The 23,152-nt window shown below is 41.9% G+C and overlaps 2 protein-coding genes across 3 annotated transcripts; one reads left to right on the top strand and one right to left on the bottom strand.

The window, feature by feature from the left end:
* Nucleotides 1-5,009: 5,009 nt before the first annotated feature.
* Nucleotides 5,010-11,931, top strand: c1qtnf6a (C1q and TNF related 6a). Its single transcript, XM_083931490.1, has 3 exons — nt 5,010-5,144; nt 7,901-8,104; nt 8,664-11,931. Exons 2-3 carry the CDS (start codon nt 7,909-7,911, stop codon nt 9,215-9,217), a joined length of 750 nt encoding a protein of 249 aa, XP_083787616.1. The 5' UTR covers nt 5,010-5,144; nt 7,901-7,908; the 3' UTR covers nt 9,218-11,931.
* Nucleotides 11,932-13,329: 1,398 nt separating this feature from the next.
* Nucleotides 13,330-22,864, bottom strand: LOC310959483 (carbohydrate sulfotransferase 12-like). Of its 2 annotated transcripts, none has more exons than XM_083930849.1 (5): nt 22,798-22,864; nt 17,683-18,391; nt 16,468-16,620; nt 16,156-16,335; nt 13,330-15,904 (listed from the first exon to the last, which is right to left on the bottom strand). In XM_083930849.1, the coding sequence occupies exons 2-5, from the start codon at nt 18,046-18,048 to the stop codon at nt 15,356-15,358; spliced, it is 1,248 nt and encodes a 415-aa protein (XP_083786975.1). In that variant the 5' UTR covers nt 18,049-18,391; nt 22,798-22,864; the 3' UTR covers nt 13,330-15,355. The 2 variants fall into 2 exon arrangements, with proteins under 2 accessions (XP_083786975.1, XP_083786976.1); XM_083930850.1 differs by having other exon boundaries at nt 22,790-22,823.
* Between the last annotated feature and the right edge of the window lie 288 nt (nt 22,865-23,152).

The following is a 23,152-nucleotide window of genomic DNA, read 5'->3' as shown; positions in this document are numbered from 1 at the left end:
AAACTATGTGTATGACAATCAAAACCGTAAAGATTATTATACAAATTGTTAGCTTAAAAATATATATTTAGTCTGAAAGAATATCATAACAGTGACATAGAAACTAACACTAACACTGGGTTAAAATACCCCATCGTCTTGGGCAGTGGTGGAAGAAGTACTCAGATCTTTTACTAAAGTAAAATAGAGTTTTAAAAGTCTTCATTTTGCAGAATGACCCATTTCAGACTAGTGTGTTGTATACATAATAGTAGTATGATATATTAAGTCCCTCTCATTAATGATGGATGTGTAAATCTAGGGATGTGATAAATGTTTTACCATGGATCACAATTTTTGGTGGTGAAATCGTGAATCTCCTCAGGACAGACTTGACCTGCGAACTGACAGTTGCAGTTTTTCCTCTAACTGTCACATTAAATTGGTCACAGCCGATAAGTTACCGTTCAAAACAAGTCTAAATTATTTTTTTTCACAGAAAGAAGAAGAAGAAGAAGTAGCAGAAAGTGAAAGGGTTTGTTACATGAACAATTAACATCACTGTATTTATCATTCACCACAACCAAAGTAAGTTTGGTCATTTAATAGTCTCTCTATGACCTCTCTTTTTATGACATTCTTTACTATGTATAAATGAAATACACCATATATAATAATAATAATAAAATGTATTATTATTATTATTAATGAAGGGGACCTTATGATTCATGATTACAGTATTTAGAATAGAGGTAAAGTGATTCCAGTATGTTTCAGTGCCATCTTCTGAGTTTTAAGCATGTTTAAAATATTTATTGTGAAAGGCAATTATTTTGGCCAGGATAATGTTCACATGAAATTTTCATATCGCCCCATGCCTGCGCCTACGTCAGTCCCTTAACTGTTACAGCTGGTAAAGGTGGGGCTCATCGTAATTAGTCACTGCTTGGAAACCTGTGCGAGGAAGTATCTTTGATGCAACATGTTCATTCTGCCACTAGGTGACATTAGAAAACAACAAAACTCAATGAGGGAGACCTCCTCCTCCTTCTCCTCCTCCTGCTCCTCCTGCTCCTGCTCCTGCTCCTCCTGCTCCTCCTGCTCCTTCTTCTCCTTATCCTTCTCCTCCTCCTCCTCCTGCTCCTCCTGCTCCTGCTCCTCCTCCTCCTCCTCCTCCTCCTCCTGCTCCTCCTGCTCTCCTGCTCCTCCTTCTTCTCCTTCTCCTTCTCCTCCTCCTCCTCCTGCTCCTCCTGCTCCTGCTCCTCCTCCTCCTCCTCCTCCTGCTCCTCCTGCTCCTGCTCCTCCTGCTCCTCCTTCTCCTTCTCCTTCTCCTTCTCCTTCTCCTTCTCCTCCTCCTCCTCCTCCTCCTCCTCCTCCTCTTAGATGTTAAGTGTCAGTGCTGCCTTATCTGTGCAACAACAAAACCAGCACCTCAATCATTTCATTTTACATTAATTCCCTAGATGCCCTGCTTCAATGAGAGAGAGAGAGAGAGAGAGAGAGAGAGAGAGAGAGAGAGAGAGAGAGAGAGAGAGAGAGAGAGAGAGAGAGAGATACAGAAATACTTTGTAACTTCTGTTGAAAAACCACAGGGCTTGTTTCGGATCCAACCCACAGTGAAATAGGAGGATGTGGGGTCGGGCTGACTGTGTGTTTCACCCTCTCTGTGTGGAGTAGAAACAGAAAGCCAGACCACTGCTGTCAGGAGGAGGACAAACAGTCCCAGCCTTCACATGAAACATTTTACTTATTATATGTCATCAATTAGGTAAAGCTACGGAGGGAGGCTTGTCACTTGTCACCTTGATCTCTTGAGCTCTACTGTGATCAGAATACCATTGCGACGAAGGCGATACCTTTTTAAAAGCTCAGTGTCTTTAAAGGATTCTAAAATGTTAACATGATTACAGGTGGATTTGCCAGAAGTTTGTGATTTGTCGTCAGTGACTCAAGAGTCCTCTTAAGTATTTCTAACTCTTCACATATTGAGGAGCCACTTTTAGCGCTAAGGGCGCACTCACACTGTCCTTCCACACCGCCCCCCGGGCTTTAGGGTACTTGTCCCCCCTCCCTCTACCCCAGCGCCCCAGGCCCGTTTGTACTCACACTGCCTGGGCCTCGCGCAAATGCTTCTCGCTGTCCATACGTTAGTTATGCATGGAGCGGGTGCACTCACACTGGTCAAACGCACTAGGCTTTAGCTGAAACACCGGTTTTGGCCCGGTGCGGAAGGACAGTGTGAGTGCGCCCTAAAACACTGTGTGAATCACTCTTGGACCAAAAATGTGGGCCTTTTTAACTCACTATTTGATAGATAATAACTTAAAAGGCAATTAAATAGATGGAAATCGTATGGCGTATAACTTTAAATTAGGACTGACACGTGCAATTTTGAAAGGGTTGTTCCTAAATCAGAAAAATAGGAGTTCCTTTAAGCCTTAAGATGTTTTGTGAATATGATCCCAGAGCTCTATACGATCTCTAACTCTCACGGCGAACTCTTTCACTCTTAGAAGAAGAAGAATTCCTTTATTAGTCCTGCGAATGGGGAAATTCAATTTTCACTCTATTAATTTTCATTTTACACACACACACAGGCCCGAAACACACACAGGACCTATATACATGCAACCAATGGAGAGATGTCAGAGCGAGGGGGCTGCCGGTCGGCGCCCCGAGCAGTTGGGAGTTTGGTGCCTTGCTCAACAGCACCTCGGCAGTGCCCAGGAGATGAACTGGCACCTCTCCAGCCACCAGTCCACGCTCCATTCATGGTCGCACACAGGGACTTGAACCAGCAACCCTCCAGTTCCCAGCCCAGTCACCTATGGACTGAGCTACTGCCGCCCCCCAAAAGAAACAAAAAAAAATAAGGAACGCTTCGCGAATTTGCGTGTCATACTAATCAGCATTGATGCAAATGATGAAATGTTTTTCCTATAGCTCATGAAGTGAACATCGGATTTGTCCTACTCTGAATTGCTACAGTATGCTTATTCTCTTTGTTTTCTCCTGAGCTGAACCAAAAGAATGTTTTGAGGTCTGAAATTTCAACCCAACTTTGAATGTAATGTCCCATAATTATGTCAGCCACCAACAATAACAAGTTTTGGCTGGGAAAATTGGGTTGAGCGCTAACACAATTCTGCTTTGGGCCTCACAAGTCTCCATCATTTATTAGCAGAGGGGAGCGCAAATATCTTTTCCGCAGTCGCCACGTCTGGGAGAACAAATGGCTCACCGTCCCCACGGCCTGGGACTTTTCATCACACCGAGGGGTAAGAGAGAGAAACAACTCCACGTGTGCAATGAAGCTCATAACATACATGCCAAACAGAGAGATGAATTTACGACTACAATGCTTCCAAATAAAATACGACGTGAAAGAACACGAGAGGAGGATTACTGGGGTCAGGCAGCTGAATGATGAGCTCCACTGGGAAATGAGAGTCTGATTCCCAAAGTCAACAGACAGCAAATGTTTACAGAAAGATAGCATCAGGTGCTTTCAGACGAGTCTCGTAGGAGTTTACATCGGCCGGAAAAAACCAGAGGAATGTTCTCCTGATGTAACAGCCTGTGAAACCTCAACCCTCGGGACCCAGAGGCAGTAATGTTCAACAGCTGCGCTCATGTTACACGTGTGCACAAAGCCTGCCTCGTCCTCCTCTTGTTCTCTGGCAGAACTGCGTTTTATTTGCAAACATCTGAAACACGGGGTCACGAAATAATGATCTTAAAGTTATTCCACCCACCCTTGCGCCCTCCCTCGGTCACAACATAACCAAATCCACCCACCAGCACCTCTAAAACTCACAGATGGTACGTTAAAAACACAATGTTTGTTCGATCGGTAGAAACGCCAAAGTGTCAAAACAGCCCGATGCAGTTTCTACCTGTAAACCTATATTATTGAGGGCCAGTGGCTAACTGTCACTCAAGAGGCAGTGCTCCTAGTTATTCGTAAACTTTAACCTCCATTAAAATAAACACTAGTCTGGTACAAAAAACAGGCCTTAAATAGGTTCAATTAGGCTGTGAAAACGGCCTATTTAACTCGGGGGTCAATGGGAAATTGCTCTATTATGAAACCTGTCCCTAGTGGCAACTGGGCAAACTGCAATTTTTTGCACTTCCGTATCGGATCAGCCAGGAAGTCGTTGTGGTTTTAACTAATAAGACTGCTCAAAATAACACCAAACCTCTGCAGCAGCATAAGAAGAGTCCCTACACAGAAAACAAAGCACCAACAACGTAGTTAGAGAACCCAGAGTGTATTACAAGAGTGTTTTAAAGACTTACCAACTGGCCCCTGTACCAGCTCCTCTCATAGTAAAGTCAATTTAAGTCGATGACCAAAGTCAATCCAAAGGGAAGGAGCCCATTGGTGCTTAGTTTTATGTGTAGAGACTCTTAACATGCTACCGCAGAGGTTTGGTTAAAAGAGACGTTTGAATGCCTTCATCGTACTGCCCAGAGCTAATCAGTGTTAGCCACGTCAGGCTGTTAGCGACTCTCCGGGATTTCTCCGTTAATGAAAAAAATGAGGAAAAAAAACTGTCTCAATGGATTATTTGATGTATGTAAGTGCCGGAAAAAGACCGTGGGATGATTTTGTGCCAGAATTAAACTTTAACTCAGGTCTGGTCTCTCTCTCTCTCTCTCTCTCTCTCTCTCTCTCTCTCTCTCTCTCTCTCTCTCTCTCTCTCTCTCTCTCTCTGCAGCTGCAGCACATAGGAAGGAATAAGGAATGGAGGGATTCAGCACAGAGGAAATGCAGACCCAGGGGGTAACGACTGGGAGTTTAGTGACTTTGTAATTAGAGCCTGGAGGCTGGTCCATGTACCAGATGTTATGCTGCACATGCTCCACGGTACCCGGCTGTTGATGATGGCATTAGGATAACAGAATAGGCAATGCGGTAACTGACACCCCTTACAAAGGGACAGACACTTGTTGCCGGAGTCTGCAGGAAACTAGGAGGAAACATCTCTCACACACACACACACACACACACACACACACACACACACACACACACACACACACACACACACACACACACACACACAGGGAGAGTGGGAGAGGGCTGCTTTCTCAGGAATTCCCCCCGTCTGTGCTCTGTCTCACCGGCGGACCGAAGCGGCTGCAGAGACGAGAACAAGGTGAGATTCATTCAGATCAACATCTCAGTTATCAGTCGGAATGGGAGCGTTGTTGGGATTATTTAAGGATGGGTGTAGGATAACTCTGTTTGCATTGGGGTGCGCGAGACAACAAACAAACACAACTCTATGTCTAATGCATGTCAAGCTGCAGAATGTATAGGAGGCTACTAATGTTGTTTGCACTGTTGATATCTCTGCTTGTCTTCACTAAGTTTGGACTTTTCAAATGAGTGTGTAAAGCATGCAGAAGTACTTAATTATGTTTCTTTAAAAAGAGGCTGAGAATCCAGCACTTTATAAGCTACTTTTTATGTACATGTTTCCAGTTCAAGTGGGGTTTTACATGAAAACCGGTTATGTAATAGCCCTGCTTATGAACCACCGGTGGCTCAGTGTGGAAATCCCAACATCACTTTAAAAAAGCGGCAGGTTTGCACCGCAAGATGAATGACATGGACACCACATAAAACACCAGTGACACACACACACACATAGACACACACACACACACACACACACACACACACACACACGCACGCACGCACACACACACACACACACACACACACACACACACACACACACACACACACACACACACACACACACACACACACACACACACACACACACACACACACACACACACCCTGTACTTGTTTTGTTTTATTTCACTTTTTGGTCATTTTGTGTCTCTTTTGTATCCATTTTTACATGTTATAGGGTTGGTTTGTGTGTCCGTAGCTGTTTTACATCTCTTAGATAGATAGATAGATAGATAGATAGATAGATAGATAGATAGACAGATAGATAGATAGATAGATAGATAGATAGATAGATAGATAGATAGATAGATAGATAGATAGATAGATAGATAGATAGATAGATAGATAGATAGATAGATAGATAGATAGATAGATAGATAGATAGATAGAAAGATAGATAGATAGATAGATAGATAGATAGATAGATAGATAGATAGATAGATAGACCGATAGATAGATAGATAAATAGATAGATAGATACATAGATAGATAGATAGATAGACAGATAGATAGATAAATAGATAGATAGATAGATAGATAGATAGATAGATAAATAGTTGAGAGTTGTAGCTTTGGGCAGGAAAGATTTCCTGCAGCGATCCTTGAGACCAGACTGTTGGAGAGAGAGCTCCGCTGTCTGTCCAGGTGGATGAACTCTTACCGACATTTCTCTGATTCTTTCATAAGTTTCAGTCATTTCTGCAACAGGAAATGAAGCTTTGAACTGTTTAGAGTCTCTGTGCTTGTGGTCTCTTCCTGAGTTTCCCAGTTGTGTATGAAGGATGCAGTATGGAAACAGCTGTCCTTTATAAACACAGCAGTACACACTGTTCCATTTACAGTACACACACACACACACACACACACACACACACACACACACACACACACACACACACACACACACACACACACACACACTGGCTGATCACTGAGAGTTTGGCAGATAGCCATCACTTTCCATTGAAAGCTACTCAGCTTGGCTCTCTATTTCAAATAAAGTCGCTCCACTGACTTTCTCTGGATAAAATGTGAGCCAATGTAAGGAGTCAAGCCTTCCTGAGCTAAATGGGGATAAATTATAGGCTGCCCGCAGGGCCCTTTTCTGGTGATTTATGATCCTTGTAACCATGCCCGCTCCCACTATTTTGACATTTTCTTTACTTTTGGGATTTGGATGAGAAGCGCATTAGTGAGGTTATTTGACCTCTCAGAGTTAGCTTTGTGGTGTGTGAGGATAAAAACTTTTCCATGGCATTTGGTTTAAGCAATAAGTGAAATACCACTGTGAATGCATGGCCAGCTCATATACAAGGGCAATTATTGTGTTGTAAGAATGCTTCACTTTATTTGTTTTTTTTCCCACAGTTCCCGACTCCTGTTTCTTCTCTTTGGGTTGATAAATGTTTTCTCTGGCCCAGGGTTGAGGATTCCTCTCTCTCTCTCTCTCTCTCTCTCTCTCTCTCTCTCTCTCTCTGGAAATCACGTCCGGGAAACATAATGATCTTATTTTCTGGAATCTATGGAATAATATTCTCGCTTCTGGGGATATTGCTCTTTACTTATGAGAACTGGTTTAATTTTTCTGGATAGTTTTGGCCTGAATGTACTTAAAAGGAAAAAGTTCAACACTGTGCCTTACTTCTTATCATTATCTGTGACATTGCGACAATTAAAGAATCTTAAAAACCTGCCTATATAGAGACTTTTTTCACCATAATATTGACAGGGGTCTATCAGTGGTCATGTTAGTCGGTCACTTTTGTGCAGACCTTCATGGCCCCGGAGGATAAATCCTAATGACTTTGGTCATCTTCAGACTTTTAAACTATGGTCATGAAATCTGGTGGAATTATATATTCATGTCCACCCATGTCCCACAGACCCGATCATTTAACTTCATCTACCGCAGTCATCAGGTTAATGTCAATCATAATCTGTCCAAAACTTGGCATGATGACCGAATGCACAAATGCCATTCGATTCAGCCTCAGCTGTTTACTGCTTATTAGCAAATGTCAGCATCTTAACATTTTTTTATTGTGAGCTGGACCTCAGTTCACTGTGGCACTGACCCAGATCGAGTTGCAATAGGTCAAGTACAATACATAGCCAACGTAGATCCAGATCCACCAGTAGAAATCAATCCAAAACCAAAGAGTCTGAAGGTTTCCAATCATCTGATAATTCCCTCTGTTCTTATTGTAGACACAGCTATGTTGGGTGTCCTCGTCCTTCTGTCCCTCACCTCCATGGTGGCCCTGGTGCCTCCTCCGGGCGTTCCTACTGTACCCTGCAGGCACTGCTGTGATCACCTGGAGCCAGCAGAGGGCAGCGGAGCCCAGCCTCCCACAGAAGGGTTCAGCCATGTGCCAGAGGTCCGCACCTACATAAACATGACCATCCTCAAAGGTACTCTATCTGCCGTGCCACTTAGTAGCATTTGCAGACCAACAGATGCTATACATGTCCATCACAACCCTGCTGTTTTCAACTTGAGACCACTTTTGTCTTGGTGGATGCACTTTGTGCACCATACATAGGTAAAAATCTTAGTTGTTTTATGCTGCTCTCAAAGTTCACAATTGACAGACAGCTTTTAAAAGATTTCAGAGCGACAGGTTTTCTAAATAAGGGAAGTAAAACTAGAAAGGAATCTTGTTTGTCAAACTAGCTCCTACAGATTATATATGATTTATACTATTTTCAGAACACTTAAGGACTCAGCTCCTTTTCTAGACATGCATTCAGGTCTTGGTCAGCTGAGCCAAAGGCACGTCCACACCAGGTCGAGAGTGTCTTGATGGTTCATATAATTTAAAGATTGCTCCAGGCATTATACCCAAGTATCCAACAGATAACCCCAAAACACATCAACAGTTATCTTGAATTGAACCAGGTGTGGAAATGTGGCTTCTGTAAGCACATTCTTGATTTCTGATAGTAGTCTGAATAATATCACTCTGTTCAGGTGACAAAGGAGAACGTGGCGACAGAGGAACACCAGGTAAAGCTGGACAAGAAGGCCCTCCAGGCTCCAGAGGTCCCATGGGCTCAAAAGGCACTAAGGGCCAGGCAGGACTTCCAGGAGATCCCTGCAAAGTCCAGTACTCCGCTTTCTCCGTTGGGCGTCGCAAATCCCTCCACAGCCTGGAGTCCTACCAAGGTGTTGTGTTTGACACTGTCTTCGTCAACCTTGACGATCACTTCAACATGTTCAATGGGAAATTCCTCTGCTACATCCCTGGGATCTACTTCTTCAACGTCAACATCCACACGTGGAACTTCAAAGAGACGTATCTACACATCATGCATAACGACGTTGAGCAGGCTATCGTGTACGCTCAGCCCAGCGACCGCTCCATCATGCAGAGTCAGAGCCTGATGCTGGAGCTTGAGCTGAAGGATGAGGTGTGGGTGCGCCTGTACAAGAGGGAGAGGGAGAATGCAATTTACAGTGATGATGTAGATGTCTATATCACTTTCAACGGATACCTCATCAAAAGTAGCGAAGAGGGAAACTGAGTAAGAGAGGGAAGGCAAGGCCGAGGATGAGAGTGTTGAGCTCAGTTGGATGGAAAGCAGACACATCGGCAGCAGAATGCAGTTCACTGTAAATTAGTTCTTCTTTAAGATAGAGGTTCCGCATGCTCCACAATGAATACGAGAATCACAATGGTAGGCAGAGAATGAGGAATAATACCTCTTTGAGAAAATGTGATGAAATCAACCGAATACTCTCATCACTCTTGTCAGAATCAGTCAGATTCATTCTCTTTATGCTGTGTACATGTCACAACCACATGCACGGTTTCATTAAAGTAATAGTCCAATATTTTAGGAAATATGCTTCTTCTTGATACCACTGACGCCCATAGAAATAGAATGAGAGTAGAATGCACATTGCCTTAAATCAACATAGCAGGATGGTCAGAGCAGTGCCCTTTTTTGTGTTTACCATGGCAATGCAAAAGAAATGTGTAAAGCTCAGTTGAGACCAAAGTTTCCCAACGGCACAAAACCGTTTTTCGAATGTTACAGACCTGCACATTGCAAGTATTTGCGAGTTTCGACTGAGCTGGGCTTAACCCTGTGAGGTTTTGTGACAAACGAGCAGTAGAGTAAGACAAAGCATGGAGAGTCGTCTTTTGTGCAGTGTGTCCGTTGCCTCGCTGCAAGAGAAGATGTCTGGATTCAGTTGCTTCATATTTCTACTGGTAAGTTATCAAAACAGAGTTCTCAAGCTAGCACACAGTATGTTCTGTTTCTTTCTAATCACTTTTGTCCAGTGGCTTTGCATGGTTTCATGTAGTTCCTGGCTTTGACCACTGGAGGGCCACAAACAGGAGTAAAGGCAAAACGGTTTTCACCAAAAATGTGCCGTATTAAATCTTGGGTAGTCAGTTTATTTATGGTGATGTTGGGCAAAAAAAATCCATAATAATCTGTCATATTATAATTCAAATGTTCTGAGAGAGAACTGCACCTCCTTTACACTGACATTTGTTGTCACACAAATGACCACGACAAACAGTTTTCTTTTCATTTGACTATGATTATGTTTACTGTGCATTCGCCTCTGTATGGTAAACTTTTAGCTGGAACCAGCAGCCAGTTAGCTTAGCTTAGCATGAAGCCTGGAAACTGAAAAACAGGCCGTTTGGATCTGTCCACAGGTTACAAAATGTCCTTACTAGCACCTCTAAAGCTCACTCATTCATTTCATATATCTTGCTTGTTGCAACAATTTGTCGTTTTATGGGGAGTTCTGTGCCTGACCATCTCTTGTTTGGGAGCTGCGTCAGTTTCACATTTTTACACTTTGGTGGTTTTGTATGAAATTTTTTTTATATATAACCCCTTTGTCTTGTCATTATGCTGTGCTGAACTCACCATGTGCTCGCTGTAACCTCTTATTTAGTGTACACGAGAGTGGTTTCAACCTTTCATCTAACTCTCACCAAAAAAGCCAAATGTTCCCTTCTATCCCTAATGTGTAAAAGTGGATGGATTAAAGATAATATCTTTTAGAGATAGATGGCTAATTATTAACAATATATCATACTCAGTTAGTATTCTCACTCTGTAAGCGACTAAGCAATGCTTTATGTAATACTCTATATGGTGCTAAAACATGGTGCTAACTGAACTTTTGTTGTGTATGAATTTGAAGTTTCAGTTGATAAAACTTTGTTCTGTCCCCCTCAGATCTAATGTCTCCCATTGATTTTGATATTTTATCGACTGAATTATGTTTTGCTTTTAAAGTGCGCCTGAAAGTTTGTCAGAGCGCTGGTTATCCCCCTCTCCCCCACCCCTTTTTTATTATAGTATCATGAATCATGAATGAACATTAACTGTGCGTTGTAGACTGGAGGCTCCACTGCATCATAGAGCAGTAATATGTTATGTTGGTCAAAGTTGATTATATTAAATTACACTCATGTCAACTGTAACACAATTACCTGCGATTAATACAGATACTATTAACATTGGTACTAACATGACTGTAAATGAGAGTATTAGTACATCAGGATAATCCACATAAATACCTGATTGTACATGATCCTTGATCTCATTATTGGTATTACAAAAGAACAATAACCATTATAAAAATGGCGTTAGATTGTGACACAACAGAGGTATTAATACATGTTCTGTTTCTTTCTAATCACTGTTGTTCAGTGGCTTGGCACGGTTTCATGTAGTTCCTGACTTTGACCACTGGAGGGTCACAAACAGGAGTAAAGGCCAAACAGTTTTCACCAAAAATGTGCCGTATTAAATCTTGGGTAGTCAGATTATTTATGGTGATGTTGGGGCGAAAACAATCCATAATAATCTGTCATATTATAATTCAAATGTTCTGAGAGGAAACTTCTTTGCACGTCCTTTTTGCTCTGATTTCATGCTTTTGAAACTCTAACCTGGGAAGTGAGACAATCCCAGGTCATTTCAAAGACAGAGACAGAGACAGAGAGGGAGAGGGCTCACTCTACTTCATAATCTGTCCTTTTTTGTTTGTTTGTTTTTTAACTGCAGCTTTAATGTGGATTCGTTTTTCCAGTAATCTTAGTTGTAGTTTTCACACTTCTATGTTGGTACCTGGTTTTTACTAAGAATGTTTATATCAATTAAAGTTGCGTTTTTAGACACAAATTGAATGCAGTTCCTTACTGTGACATTTGAGGGTGTGAAGTGTACACTCGTGATTTCAAAGTCTTTCCTGTCAATCCAACTCTCTGTAAAACTTTAAAAATAAATAAAAATAAAACAAGCAGAACACATTGAGGTGTTTCCGTTTATGCGAAGGCTACATTGCTGTTAACAGCATCATTGAGACTCTGATATGATGGTAGCTCTCTGTGTATTACAAAGCTGTAATCACCTATTTAATTTTCAATGTACGGCTTGATCAAACCCTAAAGTGGCGTAAGAGGGAGAAACTCTTAGAAACTAAAGAGTTAAACTAAACATTTAAAGCATTTCAAAATCCTAGAAGATTAAAGGGAGACAGGGGAATAGGGCAACGGATAGATATCACCCATGAAACTTCCCCAGGTGATCACTTACATTACGACATACTCATTATGTATTACTGTATGTATTCTGAAATTGTATGTATGCAAGTGAGGCTCCCTCTGGTGAATCTAGGAGAAATCTTCAGACACAATTAGACGTGTAGTTAAAATAAACACACTAATGTTTATTCCACTGGTCTGAATAAAGACATGTTCATACACATTATATACACATACTGTTATGTATGTGTGTGGCAGATTGGCGTGTTCACTTTTTGGAGACAAACACCCGGAGTTTTCCTTGATTTTTCTAAATTGTGCAGATTTCCTGTAACATTTTTGTCGGCTGACCTGCTGCCATTTTCCTTTCCTGTTGTCCTGATAAGGGATATTTTCCTGCCCCATTTCCAAGAGGCCTCCGTATCAGTCTTCACTACACAGGACTCATCTGCTTCATGATGTTGAGACAGTAATGTAATTGACTAATTGAGAGACATCTTTGTGTTATGTTATCTAATATGAATTGTATAGTGTCACTATATAATACTAGGATAGATTGGATAATTCACAGAGAGAGACTAAAGCATTTCCCATCATGCCCCACATCTTTATTTCTCTTAAACGAAGACCAGATGACGCATGACGCCATAACGCTGATGAAACTGTAAAATATACTTTGCATTTCCCCATAGATGAGAGAAGGACGTTTGTCAGACTGCAAAGTCTCTTGTGACTTCATGAAATATGTGTACATTTTTTTACAAAAACATGAATCACTAAAATAGATTTGGGTTTTTTGGTGTGTGACACTATTTAATGTTAGCATGAGGTGAACATGTAGGACAAGGTTTGGCACTGCAGCTTCAACAAAGCCGTTTAAAGCACCAATGCTGTTGAAGTGTCAGGTCTCCGTCGGCAACAACAAATACATACCACCAGTCAAACTCTTATATTCAAGAAATCCATTTACACTCCAAGACGGATTTTACCCATTACAAAAGCAGCATGTACTCGTTGGTTTTATTCTGCCAATAAATAAACTGTTTATTTTTCCCTTACAAAAGTATTCCATCTTACAGTGTTGCTGTTTGCTCTTTTAAACAACATACAGCGAAGGATAGTGACATAAGAAAATACAGCAAAAGAACTGAACACAAATACAAAAGAGATCTGAAAACACTGGTGAGGTGGGAGTGTGTGATGACTAGGTGTGTTTATTTATGTCTTTTTTGCTGAGAATAGACCTGCTTTCCTGTGTGTATGTTTAGACCTACATGGACAAAACGCACCGAGCTACGATGACAGACTTTTGGGGGAATGAGCCATTGATGCTGATTAATTCAGTCCTATCCAGACTAAATCAGTCATTAAGCCCCAGGCTTGTACAAAACCAATAACAGACAACAGTGTCAATAGTGTTAACATCTTAGTGACTTGCAGAATAATCACATACGGCACAAGAAGACACACAGTTATCGTGTGTGTTAAACGACACACAAAGCAATCCACTGGACACTAGCACACGGACAGAGTCCTCACTGAATCATGAATCATACTAATTCCCATAAAGACAGTTAGGCATTTCTGCTGAAGGGCTCAGTTGTTTCCTTTTCTTTCCAAAAGAAAGAACCAAACAAGACTAACAAGGCCCAGTGGCTTCATACAGCGTTCACTGTATTGTGTTTAAAGTAAAAAGTCCTTCTACAAAAATACTTTTTTTTTTTTGCGGTGTGAACTTTTGAAACCAAAGGCACTATCTTATCTTCCCACTCTTCCCGTGCTGTATAAAACATGCAGCCCGATCCATGCTCAGATCATTATGTAATCGACTCTGACTCTAACCTTTATTACATATTCATTTGGAAACGCAATGAAACTAATTGACACATGACATTAATACTGGCATAGCCTCATCTTGCATCAACCCGACTTGCGGAGTGAAGTATCTTTAGATTATTTGATCTAAATCACTGCTTGTGGGTTCCACATAACGTGCGCAGATCCTTGCTACAAAATACATGAAAATGCTGCCACTGAAACATAAGAAAAAAATGTTCATCATATTAAAGAAGGGGGGGGGGGGGGGTCTCCAGGGTTACCCAAAGTAGGTCAGTTTTAATAACTGCAGTTTGTGCGTGAAAACATAAAGGTGATCAAATGCAGATGATAACAGCGTCATGGCAACACAACAAGCAGTAATAGAAAACGTTCCCTTTGAAGAATGTAGGAACTAACACTTCCAGCAAACACATCCAGCTGTGCAGTCTGCTGCTGTGCTTCTCTGTGATGAGTTGATATCATGCTTTGAAATCAGTCAAATATAGTAAGCGGCTAACTTGTCTGTATGTTTCTATTAATATTATCTACTGAATTTCTCTACCAGCTAATTGACTTCTCCACTTTGAGAGCTAATGAGCCAGGTCTGAAGAAGCACTAGGGTTTGTTGTTGAGACGATGCAGTTGTGTTACGTGACATGAGTAAATGAGGTATAAAAGAATTCTACCTGTTTCTGATGTTGATAGCTGTCATAAACATGTATTTTTAGACATACATAAAATCCCTTTCATGCTCGACATAAACATTGCACTTAAACAATGTGAAATAAATTAGATGACAATTAACGCTCTAGTCCAACTACGCTTAAAAATGACCTAGTACTACCATGTCTTATCTAATCGCCCACATGTCCACTGCATCTCTGTTTGGTTCACCACCAAAGGGGTTTCTATGACATCACAGGGTATGGCTCTGTGAAACTGCTTCGGTATCCTGCTACAAAGCCTGCGTGATTGTCAGTCACAACACAGCAGTGATATCACCAATGACAGGCGTGGCGTGACATCAATGTTGGGAGTGCTTGAGTTTTGAGTTACTGCACTGAATGCACATATATGTGATTTAAAAAAAAGAAGTATAAAAAAAAACAAGAATGTATAATGGCTATTAATCTGGCTTCACCTCATGAGTGTGCTTCCTTAGAGCAGTGAGTGTCCTTAAACATGTGCATATTCAGTGTAGGACACACAAGACTCAAGGACACATCTGCAAAGCCCAGAACAAGAGGAGGTGTCACTGTTGTTGGCGTGTGATATTATTTAATTTCAGAAAAACTGCGTGGCTGGGTCATTGCAGAAACACGAGTCACTCGTTGAGGATTGAGTCTGGTCTGTCGTAGCCAAAGAGCCTGAAGTCAGGTTCATACAGCTTGTAGAGTTCTCGCCGAGCCTCAACAGGCACTGTGCTGAACCAATCGGCCTCCCAGCTGCTCGATGTGCGGTTCCTGTGGGAGGTGGGGAACTCCACCACATTGTCCACCCGAAGCTGGCGCAGTAGGTGCTCGGCATCATCCTCCGCCGTCTCCAGGTGACCCACAAAGTCATACTGAATCTGGCATGGATGGCAAAGGCGATACACCTGCCGCCAGTGCTCATTAAAGGGCATCTCCTTCTCTGTCTGGGGGTCCAGGAGGTACTGGATGAAGTTGGAGAAAGAGGGATGGATGCCCACACCAAAGGCCTCGTCCACAGAGGCGGGCGGTGTCGGCTGGTTGGCGTAGCGGCGCAGCATGATCTGTGCAAAGCGTCGATAGAAGTCCTCATTGCGCAACTCAAATTTATTCCGGTAGGCCGAGATGAGGCGCACAAAGGGGTCCCGCACAAAAATAAACTTGGTGTACTTCTTCAGCTTCACCTTTAAAAATGAATTAACAAATAACATATTATCACCACACATATAATGGACAATTAACTGAGCTGGGGGAGGCAATTGAAAATAAATAGAAGCTAAAGCACACAGTGACACAGGTTTGGTTTCACTGACCTTTGCAGTTCCACCATAACATGATGATCATAACTGATGTTGTTGTGTGGGAGCGACAGAATCACTAAGAGGGAATTAAAGCTAATAGATGTAGATTTTTGTATTTTTGTATTTGAACAGACCTTCATCAGGTGCCTTGCAAACTTGCCGTAACGTTTCCAGAACTTGTTGAAGGTAAAGTGCATGCTGCTGTTGTGGACCAGGTCCCTGGGGATGGCCAGCGGGTCTCTCTGGGGAACACCGTCCCGCAGCAGGCTTTCACTGAGAACTATCAGGATGCGCTTCCAGTTGCTACATGCTACCTGAGAGGGGGGCACATGTAAATGTCTAAATGTTAATATTCGGTTATCACGATGAAATGGGTGGAAACCTGCATCATAAGTGAGCTAAACCTAATACTAACAAAGCAGTTAAACACATAGACGTTTGCGTACCTTGGGAACATAGCAGTAGATGATACCATGCCTGTCATCCACAATGAGGTGGTCCAGCTCCCTGTTGGGAATGTCGTCAAACGAACGGTTTTTGCCAGGAAACACCACACTGTCATTAGCGCACATATCCTGAAGTAACCTCCGCCGCTGCTCCTGATGGTACCATTTGATAAAGCAGACATATTAATTATTAGCAGTTAAAATGATAAAATGTTCATCAAGTACAATTAAAGAAGAAATTCAAAAACCTTTCTTTTATGTACACATGCAGCAAATGCATTAGTATGGCCTGACTCTGGTCACATTCTTCCTCTTGTTCACTCATTCTTTCATTAATAGTTCCTGACTTTAAGGACCTGTATGCCCACACAAGTGTTTCCATTTATTTCAGTTGATTAGTGTTGTTTTAAGTGTTAATTGTAATTGAGTTGAGCCCTGGTGGAAATACATGACGTCACAAACGAGCCGATAAGAATGATGAAGCTGTTGATTGTACCATTAATAAGAGGGTCAGAGAGATGTCAATCAATCACATTGTTTAAATACCGATGGGAAACACTGTAATTAAGAAAAATATGTGTCAGTGGCCCATGAATAAAAATATGTCAATTTTAGACTCTTTTTTTATATACTGTTAAGTGTTTATTACTGATAATTTCCAGAAATCAAGTCATTTGTGAAAAACATAAACATGCATTGTGAAATATGAGAGTTTCTGATTCTGTATGGATACATGCACTGGGTCTCAAAAGACTTATGTCTGCTTATAAAATACGTTTATAATTCTCAAATTCTCATTTTCCAACACATTTGCACCAGAAAGGTACCAGGCCCTGTACATAGAATATACCGTAAGACAGCTGAAATGTTGAGGAGTGCAGTTAATTAGAAGCTTCTCTGTTTCACTGGAGCGGTCGGGGCTGAGGGCCTTGCTCAAGGTCTCAGTAGTGGTAATGAGGGCGCTAATTTTTCACTTTTCCCACCCAGAGTTATCCCACCGGTCCAGGATTGAACCGACGACCTAACAATGGCTCTTATCTATTTAACTATGCCAGTGAGCCAGCGTGCAGCATGCTCAGTGTGCTTTTCCTGCTTTATGAAAAAGGATTATGCATTCATTAAACCCAGCTGACTATAACAAGTAAACATTTAATAATTCCAGTGTTATGAAAGACAATAATAATAATAATAATAATAATAATTTCAGATATTAACCTGTCTCTCACGGAGCTCCGTTGCCAATGGAGTCAGGTGAATCTTCCACTCTCGCCGTGGGATGTACCGTTCCTCTGCTTTCTCCGATTGGTTACTTGTGTCAACGGGGACGGGGTCTGTGGGCTCACCAGTTCCCGGCTCTAAGAACTGGTTAACGAAGGCATCGATGTCGGACAGGAAGGACGGGGTTCGGGAAGTTTGAGGCTGCTGATGAGGAGGGAGATGTGGGATTTTGGGGCCAGGAGAGACGGGAGTGTGCAAATACAGATGGGAGGCTCCGACGTCATCCCAGTAAATGATGATCAGGAGGATCATAAAGGCCGAGCCCAGGACGACGAAAATGCGGAACATCCTGGACGTTCCCATAGTGACTGTTGCTTGCTACAGGATCACCATAGCAACTGACTATGACTTTACAGGGTGTCTATACACCATCACCATGGCAGCAGAATGAAAGAGTTACCTGGCTCTTTTTATGTGATCACTGGGGCAGCAGATTGGAGTCATAGGGTTCTTGCTACAGGGTCACCATGGCAACAGAGTCAAGGTCCAGGAGCTCTCTCTCTCACCATGGCGATAGATAGATAGATAGATGGCAGCTTTAGCAGAGACTGTGGTGGGCTTATCATGATGCTGCTGCACTGCAGGAGTGTGCTGTAGAGAAGCGTAACTGGCCATCCACGGATAAACTCTCACCTCTGCTCCATGCCTGCAGCCCCCACAGAGAGAGAGAGAGAGAGAAAGTCACTACTATATTCCATCTTTCTCAGCGTTAAGTAACTGCTTGAATGAATGTAGACACTAGGAAGAGTAGCTACTGTTACAATGCAATCGCTAATGGGGATCTAAATAACTAAACAAACCCCCTCACGTTTTAAAGTTAGATCATGTGCTCACAACTGGCTAGCATACCGCCATCACAACCATTTTAAAACACATTATTTCTTCTACACTGTAATGTTTGTAAGCACAGCTGAACAAGAAGAATCACTGACACAGTTCACAAAAACGTCATGAATTCAGCTGCGAGAGAGAACAAAGACACTTTAATAACAAACCAAGTTTCGTGTAAAGTAAAATAATAGACTATGGCTGCGGACCAACAATTTGGAGTTAATGAAAAGGCCTCATTCATTCACTCATCTTCAACCGCTTATCCCGGGGTCGGGGTCGTGGGGGGGGGGGGGGGGGGGGGTACACCCTGGACAGGACACCAGTTTATCGCAGGACACATAGAGACAAACAGAGACAGACAACCATTCACATCTAAGGGCAATTCTTAGAGTAATCAATTAACCTAACACGTGCATGTCTTTGGATTGTGGGAGGAAACCGGAGAACCCGGAGGAAACCCACGCAGACACGGGGAGAACATGCAAACTCCACACAGAAGGGCTCAGGCCGGGATGCGAACCTGTAACCTTCTCGCTGTGAGGCGACAGTGCTAATGGAAAAGGCCTGCTGTTTTTAAATTCGTCCTATTCAAGCATCTGGGTTGAATTTCACACAACAGCATACTGATCTTAAGTATCGTATCGTGATGAAATCCTACATCCAGATACTGTGATACACGTTACAGCTAACTTCATAACAACAAGCACATGCTAACTCAGCATTATTTTACACTAACGTTCATCAATAAAATGAGAAAATATTCAGTGTTTTTAATTTGTTGCACATTAAATTCACACAAGAGTATAAAAAAGGCTCTTCTATGTGATTATTTCACACTATCTATTTACTGAAATACCAGAGAACATGCTGCATCGTTATTTACATCGATATGAAAAAAACATATTTAGGGATAGAAGACTTTGGTCGTATCATTCAACCTTGGTTGTTTTGTCCATAAAATGTCAGTAAATGGGGAAAATGTTGACGACTGCTTCTATCAGGGTGATATAAAATAAATGTAATGTAAAAATATAGAAATTTAAAATGCTGAAATCGGAGAATATGGATTTTTTTTTTCTTTAAAAAAAAGATTAACAATCATCAAAATAGCTGGCAATTAATTTAATAATTGACGGCAAATCAAAAATCGTTGCAGCTCTAAATGTGAGCAAGTCTGATTTGGCTTCAATTTTTTCAACTGAATTCCTCCTCGAAGTCTCTGAGTTGACTTAACTCCCACTCCCAGCAGTAAAATCACAAGTGGTTGTCAAATGTGTGTGCATGCCAGAGGGCTCTGCATACCATAAAGTACTGACTTTTGCATTGCACAAGTACCCTGCTGTACCCACAGCAGGATTCATATGGATTATGGTACAGCACGGGCACACTTTAATACTGAACACCTCTGAAGTAATAAAAGCCCCTATGTTAGCAACCTTTGAAAGAGAGCCAATAGCAAATATTTCACACACCTAACCAAGATACGCTCTGCATGTACGAAAACACACTGAAGCGTACTGTGCTCATGCATGCACAAAATACCAAATAAGGCTATGCAAATTACTTTATGGAGAGCTGCTGAAAGATGGCCTGTGTATTTTTAATCTGTGGCTTATCTCAACCACAATTCATGTTTCTTAATTACACTTTATCTCCAATCTATCTTCTCCTCCCCGAGCAGTTTCAAAGTCACAGGTCGTCAATTTCCATGCCGACGCTTTTCTAAATTTGGAGCTCTGGTGCAACAGTCGTCATATTATTTCCCCTTTCCTGAAGCTGAGAGGGGACCATTGACATGGAAAATCATCTCTCCGCTCTCCAGAGGCTGCAGACTACAGTCCTATTCCTCACTGCACACCAACAAATGAACTGCTCTCCCAAAATGTACATTAAATCCGGCATTTCAGGGGCTCAGAATATTAAGATGTGCTCTCACTGGTGGAATGTGGAAAGTGAATTTTGTCAAATAAAAGTAAGAAAATAAAGTATTTTAATATTGTACAATTTAGAGGTGCTTGTAGGGAATTTGAGTATTTGCACTTCTTAATAGCTTATCAAATCCCACTTTTTGTCTATAAAATGCAGACATACATGAAAAAAGATGTTTGTTTTGTCCAACCACAGTCCAGCACTCAAAAATACTCAGTTTACAATTATATAAAACTGACAAAAGCAGAAAATCCTCACACTTAACAGTGACATTTCCGACTAATGGATTCTCTCAGCATTAAAATATATCCTATTTTTACTCCACTATATTTATCTGACAGCTACAGAGACTATAAGCCAGATTTGATGTAGGCCTACATGACATTATGACTATAAAAGGTATTATGAATTGTTTCCAACATCAGTAGTTTTAGATAAAATAGTTGAAATTAATTACACCTCGACCAACTATATAATATTCAAACAGTAAAATGCTATTAGTAATGTCATTAAAGTGTTAATGTAATTATAATAGAATAGTCTAATATAATATTAAACGGTGGTCATGTTTCTGCATTCATTATTTTTACTTAAGCTATAGTTGCTAATTATAGTTTTACATAAGTTATATTTAAATGTAGGAATTTCACTTGTGATTGAGGATTTTTACAGCATGTAGGCTTTTGTTGCTGAAGTAGGCTAATGCAGCTGGATACTTCCTCCGTCACTGTAGCCAGAGGCACTGCTTGCCAGCAGGCAAGGCAGGCACCTGCTTGGGCCTTCAGGCTAATAGGACCCCCCCACACACACACACACCTGTAACCTGACTATCACCAGATAAATTTTGTTCCGCCTTGCCGCCGCCTAGCTCCACTCAACCATCTAGGATCGCTCCATAGCAAAGTGATTTCAAGTGGTCAAGCCAATCAGGACCGCCAGGCAGGGGTTTTATAGATAGCGACTGTTGTGATTCAGACAACAATGGTGGCTCACATCAAGGGAAGCAGGCGTCAAAACGACGCTGCTATTTCATCTGTGTTGTCCAATCTAGTGAATACTTGGAAACCATGTTGGCTGTTCTGTTTGGCTTTTCCCTGCATCACTTTCATTAGCGTCACAGGTTGGTGAGTGGTTGAAGTAGCACGTCAATAAAGATGACGGACAAATGGTTTATCCAATCATATGCAAGGATTTTTGATAAGGCCCAGACTCCTGAAACCACCTCGCTATGCAGCGATCCCAGATGTATGAGTGAAGCAAGGAGGAACGAAATTCATGTGGTGAGAGTCAGGTTGGGAGACCTGGCCTCCCTAATGGAGCCCCACCTGACCCCACACAAGCTTTTGTTGTCCTGGTTTTATTGTTCTTCATATTAATATGTTTGAAATACAAGATTTTTTTTTAATGTTTATATTCATATCTTGAAACGAACCAGCTTTGACAATAACTAACAAGTGCACTTTTGAAATAAACATTTTTTAAATGTCTCAATGATTTTGTTGGTGACGGTTTATTTAAAACATAATGGTGGTGAACGCTGGTTCGAGGGGCCCCCTGTGACTTCTTGCCCACGGCCCCAACAGACTCCAGACTCGCCTCTGTCTGTTAGCCCGTAGTATGAAGCTTTACATCAATATTCGGAGATAACGAGGAGAAAAACCCATTTACACGCGCTTTTTTGTGTTAACATGGATATTTTTGGATGTAGCCGACACTCGCAGCGCCAACATCATGTCAGCAAGTCACAATGTGATATAAAGTCACGCTGTAGGCTTGTAATTACCATATATTAGTGGTTTGTTGCCTCGTAACTCGTCCACGTTTCTTATGTTTACAACCACGCCAACGCTGGTGTCAAACCAACAGATAAAAGCCCTAAAGAGCAGCCGAGCAGCCTGCGCTCAGCCGCCGATAGATAAATCACACCGTCCTGTCCGCAGCAGCCAGCCGGATGCCAGACCGGACACAATGTAGCCTTTGACGGGGAGAGCAGCGCCGCGGGAACGGGCTGTTCCTCACACCGGGGAGCTTTTGGCACGTGGCTCGGTTCATTAAAGCGCCGCGTGGAGCTGCAGTCAAATAAATGTGGAGGTAATGCGGAAAAACAACGAGCTTCCGTGCAGCCTGAGGTTTTAACAATGTGTCAGCGGTGTCAAAGTAGTGCGCGGCATTGGAGCAAAGGTACATGTAGAAACACGTTGTTGCCACTGAGAGGTGACATGTTACGTCACTTTCAATTTTCTTGTTAATTGTCAGAAACACGAGTGAAAAACAAAAACAACACCTTCTCACCTCTTCTGCGCCCGCGAGCTCCCAGCGCCGCGTCAGCTGAGCCTTGCCTGTGATCACAGACCGTGTAGACCATAGACATAAAGAGTAGACGCCTCATCGAACGTTGGGCCTATTGGCGCTGACGAGCGGTGGGGCCGCCATCTTGGCCCGGTCGCCCGCTCCACTCAGTGTAAGGACAGGACACGGTTCAGCGTATTTTAATATTCACAGTGGGATTAGCAGTAATAGAATATTCTGATATATGATATATGTGATGTATGATAGGTGTTTTGCAAACACTATAAATATAAACACAACAATATAAATCATTTATAGAGTATTAATAGGCTATATTTCATACATGAATACATAAATC

The sequence above is a fragment of the Echiichthys vipera genome, assembly GCF_963691815.1.
Source record: "Echiichthys vipera genome assembly, chromosome: 17".
NCBI classification, from domain to species: Eukaryota; Metazoa; Chordata; class Actinopteri; order Perciformes; family Trachinidae; genus Echiichthys; species Echiichthys vipera.
This window is presented reverse-complemented; position numbering and strand designations above follow the sequence as displayed.